The 8,614-nt window shown below is 31.5% G+C and overlaps 1 protein-coding gene across 1 annotated transcript; it reads left to right on the forward strand.

Moving 5' to 3' along the window:
* Positions 1–999: 999 nt before the first annotated feature.
* Positions 1,000–5,906, forward strand: TPS11 (terpene synthase 11). The gene is given in 8 exon segments (XM_014764910.2): positions 1,000–1,211; positions 1,988–2,270; positions 2,954–3,237; positions 3,239–3,330; positions 3,439–3,660; positions 3,752–3,890; positions 4,576–4,821; positions 5,610–5,906. Coding segments are annotated over 8 exon segments (1,698 nt in total). The 5' UTR covers positions 1,000–1,073; the 3' UTR covers positions 5,904–5,906.
* Positions 5,907–8,614: the final 2,708 nt, after the last annotated feature.

An 8,614-nucleotide genomic window follows, 5' to 3' on the forward strand; every position in this document is an offset into this window, starting at 1 on the left:
CGTGACAAACAAAATATAAAGTCGATGATCATTTTAACATTTTTTAAATCTTAGAAACCAAATCAACACTGCTCCAAATGTAAGCAACTAATTTAATAATTTACTCATAATAAAATTGGATCTTATTCAACTTGGAGTCAATTAGGCTATATGATGTTTGCTTGCGGCATTATGTTGTGAACAAGACGAAAGGGAGAAAAAAACAAAGAAAAGGAAAACCATTATTATATAGATCGCAAGTGTCACTATCAGCTAGCATTGGTTACAAGAAAACAGCTGTTGAAAAGTCAGAAAAAGAAAATCTTACGATTCAAATAACTTCGTTGAAAACTATGTAAAAATATTGCAAAATGCATTTTTAATTTTTTTTGCCGTAATAGTAGTAGAACGGGATGACACTACTTATACTATCTAATAAAGCGTCAATAACATGTTGGAACTGGCACCAAAGGCCTACAAAGAGAAGTTCCATTCAAGTATGAACCGTAAGAAGTTCCATTCAAGTATAATTACTTATTCAATTATTTCCAAGGCATCAGGGTTCTCCTGGACGTCAATGTCTTCTTGATAGGAATTGAAATTGCCCTCAACATCTAATTACAATATATCTGGAAGAAGATTTTCAAAACCAAAATTAATAAAATCTTATCTTATAAATAAATGATGTTTGAAGAAAAATTAATCTTATCTTATAAATAAATGATGTTTGAAGAAAAATTAACTAAATTAATTTTATTAACAAATAAAAATATTAAACGAGATTAATTACAAAAATTCTATAAAAGAGATTTATATTTCACATAATTTGAAAGATAACTTTTAAATAAAATCATATAATAAATTTAATAAATCAATTTTATTAACTTAGAATGTATTATTTTTAAAATTCACTTTACGCCTACGTAAAGCTTGACTGGTGAGTGATGACCATTATATCTCTTTAGCTCCCTAGCTATAAATTAATTGAGTTGGGTCCTTGAATATTCGAAGCAAAGCTACACTACTACACCATCCAAATCAACCTTAATTTCTCCCTTTAACCCATACAATACAAAATACCCGAAAGCCAAACCATGTCTAATGTATCATCATCATCACTTCCGGTTTTCGCCCTGGATGCCAAACCCAACTCGAACATCACTCGACACACTGCAACTTTTCATCCTACCATATGGGGGGATTATTTCCTTTCCTATGATCCTAGTTCTGCGGCAAGTGCATATCCATCTATTTCTAATCTTGCCTTTTAGATTTAGTTTCACTTACTTAATGTCAGATTTACATGTGTTTAACATTTATTTTGGAATAACTTTACTAGTTATGAATCAAATTTTTGGCAAGAAAAATTTCATGATAATATATTTATCATAAGAAATATTCATTTAAATATACTTTTGTTCCCTTAAATTTAAATTATTTTTTATTTTTGTCCTCCAATTTAAATTACTTTTTAGTTCATTAATTTGAAAACATGCTCTTTAATTTTAGTCTCTAAAAAAAGTAAATTACAATAACATCGTTTGAGGTTTTCTTTTTAAAGATATACATAATATCCCTTGTTTTTTACATCTATACTAAACCCCCTAATTGATTGAAGAACATTACATTGACACTCTTTCCATACTTATATTAACCCTTTAATTGTTTGAAAAACATCATACCTTGCATTCGTATAAGGGGTTGCTGTAATGATAAAAAAATAACAAAGAATTTGTGTAATTTCAAGCGGAGTTACTGTAATTTACTCAAAAAATTAACATCTTTGTCACCCTAAAATCAATATGCATGAGAATATATATATTTTTTTATGGAGAGGAACTAAAAAGTGCTTGAAATTGAGGGACTACAGAAAATAAATTTAAATTTGGAAAACTAAAGCAAAAGTAACTCAAATTTAAGCTAAATTTTTATATCCTGACTTGATTATTGACTTTTGTCAAAATCAACAAAATATTATTTACACTAGACTTTTTATAACTATTTGTAGGAAGGTGATAGCGACATCAAACAAGTTCAACAATTAAAAGAAGACGTGAGGAAGATGATTGTATCTCCTATTGATAACAATTTCTCTTTTAAATTAAACTTTATCGACTCGATACAGCGTTTGGGTGTTTCTTACCATTTTGAACACGAAATTGATCGAGCATTGCATCAAATTTATGACATTTCAACAAAGGACAATAATATCATAAGTCATGATAATGATCTTCATCACGTGGCTTTACTTTTTCGATTGCTTAGACAACATGGATATCGCATTTCATCAGGTATGTCTTTGAGGATTACACCAAATTTAATTTTAGTTTCAACTAACAAAAATATATTATAACATGATGATCACAAATTCCTCATTTGTGACACTTTCCACTACATAGGTATTACGGACATTTCATTACATCAAGCTAGTATGTCATTGTTTTTATCTAGGAGTGTTGTTTAGTCAACTTTAGAAGAAAAATAAGTCCAAAACAATTTGGAAATTTTGATTTAATTCGAAGTTGTTTTTTTTTTCTTTTTTTTTCACAACCTAAACAAAAACAACTCAATCAAAATCAAGTTAGTTTGAAACATACCATTAGGTAGGGTATATATTTACATTTTTTAAATAGATTTTTTTATAAAAAAAAAAAACAAGACAAGAAATGAAGATCTATCATAACTTGGGTTAGGGTGGCTCAAGTTTCTCAATTTTGAATTTTCCTAACAACGTAAAATCGAATTTGACATAAATAGGGCTTAGTCTCTTTTAAACTAAATGAAACTATTATTTGATTCAAAACATATGTTTTTGTTGCAGCTGGGTTTATACAGAGAGCTAAACCCACCTGTACGAATTGTTTGATTTTAAATGCGCTTTGAATTATTTGTGGGATAGCAACCACGTGTAATCATTATGTAATTAAATATATACCTTGGAATCTAACACGTTTTTTTATTATCAATTTAACAGGTGTATTTTTCAAATTCAAGGACCAAACTGGAAAGTTCAATGAAAGGCTAGCAAATGATATACAAGGAATGTTGAGCTTGTATGAAGCAGCCCAACTAAGATTTCATGGAGAAGAGATACTTGAAGAAGTACATGATTTCACTCTCACCCAGTTAACTAAGTCACCAACCACCCAATTAAGCCATTTCCTTGCTGCACAAGTGAAACATAGCTTAGGGCAATCACTTCGCAAGGGAATGCCTAGATTGGAGACAAGATATTATATGTCTTTCTACCAAGAAGATCCCCTCACATAATGAAAGTTTGTTAACCTTTGCAAAACTAGATTTTAATATGTTGCAAAAGCTACATCAAATAGAAGTCAGTAGTATGACCAAGTAATATTTTCCTCCAAAATAATATAACTTTTTATTAAATGAAAAGGTAATAAATAAATCCAAGTCTAAGACCCATTTTGACAAATTAACTTTGGATTTTGTGTTCAGGTGGTGGGTTAAAGATTTGAATGTCTCAACAAAATTTCCTTTTGTGCGGGATAGGATTGTAGAATGTTGCTTTTGGATTTTAGGGGTCTACATTGAGCCACAATATTCTCTTGCTAGAAGAATAATGATGAAAGTAATTGCCATATCATCCATCATTGATGATGTGTATGATTCCTATGGAACCATTGATGAGCTAGAGATTTTCACCGATGCAATTGAGAGGTTAGGCACATCAAAATGACATATACTAGTATATTTTCAATCTAATTCTTCAAATAAAATTAAAGTCAACTTTGTAATTAATGACTAGCAGGTGGGATATTTGCTCATTGGTTGATCTCCCAGAATACATGAAATTATGCTATTCGGCACTTTTAGATGTCTTTGAAGAAACAGAGCAAGAAATGAGAAAGCAAGGAAAAACACACTTCGTCAAGTATGCTAAAAATGAAGTATGGCTAAGTTTGTTTTTTTCATTTGTTAGCTATAATTTTGTTGTTTTCTTTTAACTTGTACTAACAAATTAAGAAAAATTTATACTCAATATCATTACTTTTTTTTTTTTGTCACTATATATTGCATTTGAAATGTAAAGTATATTTCTTTATTTTCTAATTGGTGGTTTTGAATTTTGGGAAGCCAAAGATCCATTTTCTTTACAATTAAAGGTGCATCAAAAATAGTTTCTCTTCCTCTAGTTCATAGGAGATTTCAAATTCACTACAGTTGCAAATAGTGTAATTGCTAAAAACGTGCGTTGTCCAATCTCCACACAAAGAATCAGACTCAATAAACTGAATGTGAATAAACTGTATATGGCTCAATTTGAGCTATTGAATGAAAATCAGAAAATGCATGTTTTGCCAATTACAACTAACTTGTCGTTTTGGATTGCAGAGAATACATATTCCCTAATAAAATCTTTTGACTAGTCAGGAAAAAAAATCTATATTCTTTGTCCCATTAAAAATTAGCTATTATTATGACTTGAAATTAAAGCCTTTAAACCCAAATCATAATTGTCACCTATTCCTAAATAAATCATTTGCGATACACTTGTGTAGCAAAATCTTCTTATAACTAATCAAAAGTATGGAACAAACTTCTCAATATCATAGATTTGTATTTTAATTTTAGATAAAAAGACTAGTCCAAGCATACATTACCGAAGCAAGATGGTTTCATTGCAACCACACACCAACAATGGAGGAGTACATGCAAGTTGCGACTATGTCATGTGGTTTTGCTATGCTGACAATTGTATCTTTCCTTGGAATGGAAGACACAACAGAGGAGGTTCTCATATGGGCGACAAGTGACCCAAAAATTGTTGCAGCGGCTTCAATTATTTCTAGGCTCATGGATGACATTGTTGGAAGTGAGGTACATACTAGACACCAATTGTTTTTTTTTTCTTTCTTTCAATGCATTTAATAATTTAGGTGAATTTTAATTATATGGATTTCACTAAAAAGAGCGTGGGTTAAAGTTTTTAATGGGAATCTTGTAACACACACCTAATCATAAAAATGTATTGAAAAGAAGTAATAATAACATTGCTCTTATCCAAACACTTAAGCTACTAGCTAGGTTACGTGTGGAACACAGATGCATTTTGTTTTAAAACATAGATGAAACACATTTAAATGGCTTAAAATATGTTTTTGGTTTCTGTAAAAAAATTTATTTATTTTTACTTCTTGAAGTTTGTACTTTTTCAAATTTGATCCTTGCAAGATATTTTGTTTATTTTTAATCTCTAGAAATGGTATTTTTTTTAAATGACTTATGCGGACTATATATAAGTAAAAAAAACAAAATTCTTAAAGAGATTAAGATTGAAAAAATACAAACTTACAATGATTAAAAATGAAAAAAAAAATTTACCGGAACCAAAATGAAAAAAATACCAACTTATATGGACTAAAATTAAAAAAAAAAACTTACAAAGATCAAAAATAAAAAAAGTGGTAAGTTATAGGAAACAAAATCATATTTAAGCCTGTTTAATTTACCATATATTAAAAAAGTGAGTCATTCCTAAAATTTTAGAAAGATGGGAGAAAAAGATCAAATAGTAATTTTGCTAATTAATACCATTAACAAGATCAAATAGTAATTATATACCATATTAGGATTCATGTTAATTTTCTTCTACCATATTTATGCAGTATGAACAAGAAAGAGGACATGTGGTTTCAAGCCTTGATTGCTATATGAAGCAACATAATACCTCAAGGCAAGATACCATTGAAGAACTACTAAAGTTGGTTGAGAGTGCTTGGAAGGACATTAATGCAGCTTGTCTTAATCCTACTCAAGTACCAATGAAATTTCTTATGCGTGTTGTCAACCTTGCGCGCATGATGGATGTGCTTTACAAAGATGAAGATAGTTATACAAATGCAGGGGGAATAATGAAAGATTACATCAAAATTTTACTAGTTAATAAGATATTTGATTAATTATACAAGTTAGAAGTTTATTTTATTTATTATATTGTTGATCTATTTCTTGAATTTATGTGATATTATATGATAATTTCTCTTTAGCTTAATTATCCCATATATTTTTAAAAAGTTTCAATTAAATATAATTAATCAAAAGAAAAAAAATAAAGCTCCCTATTTTCTGTTTAAAAAATGCATTTTCCCACTCCAAATCCTTCCATCTAAACATAAAGCAATACGATGAGTAAATTAGAGGCTATCATCCTTATAATTAAGTAGTTATATATAAAAAAAACTCGATATGATTTTTTACACTAATAAAAAAGGCTTAATTACTATTTAATTTCGTCCCATTACTTTTTAAAATTGTTCAATTAAGTCTTATTATTTTCAAAAGCCATTGCATTCCCTTCCAGTTCAATTAATGTAACGAGTTTAATTAAATTTTTGGCAATTTTCTTTTTGCACATACCGATAATTTATAACTGCCACTGTTATTCTTTAAAAAAATTAAAAATATAGTAATTCATCTTTTCCTTCTTCACCATGCACCAGCCAAACGTCCAATTTCCAATGGTCATCTTCAATTTTTTATGTATTTACAGAGAACCTATATTATTGCCACTAAATTTGGATCAATAATTTACACGTTTGCTTCCATCTCAACAATATTCCCCACATCACCAAGCAAGTCTTCTAACTAATTAAGCAACAAAAAAACTCAAATTTTTCAGGGAATATTTGTTTCACAAAATTATCTTACATTTCAAGAAATCATATCTCCAACAATATTACAGCCAAGAATATTATTCTTTGACATATATAAAAATAAATTTGATTAACTTTTAACATTCCTAGAAATATTTTTAAAATTTTAAAATAATAAATAAAAATAAAAGTAAAAATAAAAATTACGGTGGAGTTAGAAAATAATTACTCACATATATTCTCATGAAAATAAAAGTATGTAGCGGCGAGGAGTACAAGTTGAGGTCGAGGCAGGGTGAGGTAGCGGAGACATTGAGTGATTGTAAACAGCGTCATCTTCTCTCTCTCCTTTATGAGCATTTAATGCTTTCACATGGTATCAGAGCTCTTTTCATAAAGAGCTCTGCTGCGGATTCATACTCAAGCTTTATTTCTTCTTTCTCTTCACATTACTCACTATGAACGAATCAACACCAAATATAGAGAGTTACCTCTATCTCCATCCAAGCGAGAACCCAACAGTGGCCCTCGTATCACCAGTTTTAGATTCAAGCAACTATCACTCATGGAGTAGGTCCATGGTCACAGCACTAAGCACCAAGAATAAAGTAGAGTTCATAAATGGGAACGCACCAGAACCTCTGAGAACTGATAGAACCTACAGTGTGTGGAGTCGCTGCAATAATATGGTAGTATCGTGGATAGTGCATTCAGTATCGGTCGCGATCAGGCAGAGCATCTTGTGGATGAACAAAGCTGAGGAAATATGGAATGACCTGAAGTCACGATATGCGCAAGGAGACCTCTTGAGAATCTCTGATCTTCAACAAGAAGCTTCATCAATGAAACAAGGAACCCTTTCCGTCACGGAGTACTTCACAAAGCTTCGTATCATATGGGATGAAATTGAGAACTTCAGACCTGACCCCACTTGTTCTTGCACCATCAAGTGTACATGCTCAGTCCTCACCATCATTGCCCAACAGAAATTAGAAGACCGAGCCATGCAATTCCTATGAGGATTAAACGAGCAGTACAACAATGTGAGATCTCACGTGTTGCTCATGGAACCCATGCCCACCATACCAAAGACCTTCTCCTGTGTAGCCCAACAAGAACGTCAGCTATCAATTCCTTTTCAAATCTCAATCTTGAATCAAAAGAAAACGTTTCCATTAATGCCGTCAAGATTACTTGTGAATTCTGCGGACGAATTGGTCACACCGAAAGCGTTTGTTACAAGAAACATGGTGTATCCACAAGCTATGAAGGAAGAAGCAAAACCTACAACAGAAACGGGAAAACGTGTACCCATTGTGGGAAAATAGGACACACCATTGATGTGTGTTATAAGAAGCACGGCTACCCTCCAGGATACAAGTTTGGCAACAGCAAAATAGTAAATAACATTGTAGAAGGAAAAGTTACGAGTGATCAAATGCAACGACAAGAGTCTCATGATTTGGTTCGTTTTTCACCTGAGCAGTATCAAGCTTTGCTCGCCTTAATACAATAGCCATCTTCAGGAAGCTCAATCCCTACCCAATCCCAGGTTGCGTCCATATCTTCGTGCACCACTAACACCTCACCAGGTACAATTCTTTCTCTCAAAACCACAGACTCTATCTCCTGGATATTAGATTCAGGAGCCATTGACCACGTCTCCTCTTCTTTGGCCAACTTTCACTCATATCATCAAGTTAATCCCATTATGGTTAAGTTACCAAATGGACACGAAGTTCATGCTACTCACTTAGGAACAGTACACCTCACCCCTTCCATTATATTGAACGATGTTCTATACATACCTTCCTTTAGCTTTAATCTCATATCCATATTCAAACTTATTTCCACAAACAGCTATGAATTAATCTTCTCCTTTAATACTTGTGTTTTGCAGGATACCAACACCAAAGCGAAGATTGGTACAGTTGAAGTGAGTCATGGGCTTTACCAGTTCATCTTAAAACCATCACACTCGCGAACCATATGCTCCACCATTATCCACCCAAAATGTA

This window comes from Glycine max, chromosome 12, assembly GCF_000004515.6.
Source record: "Glycine max cultivar Williams 82 chromosome 12, Glycine_max_v4.0, whole genome shotgun sequence".
NCBI lineage: Eukaryota > Viridiplantae > Streptophyta > Magnoliopsida > Fabales > Fabaceae > Glycine > Glycine max.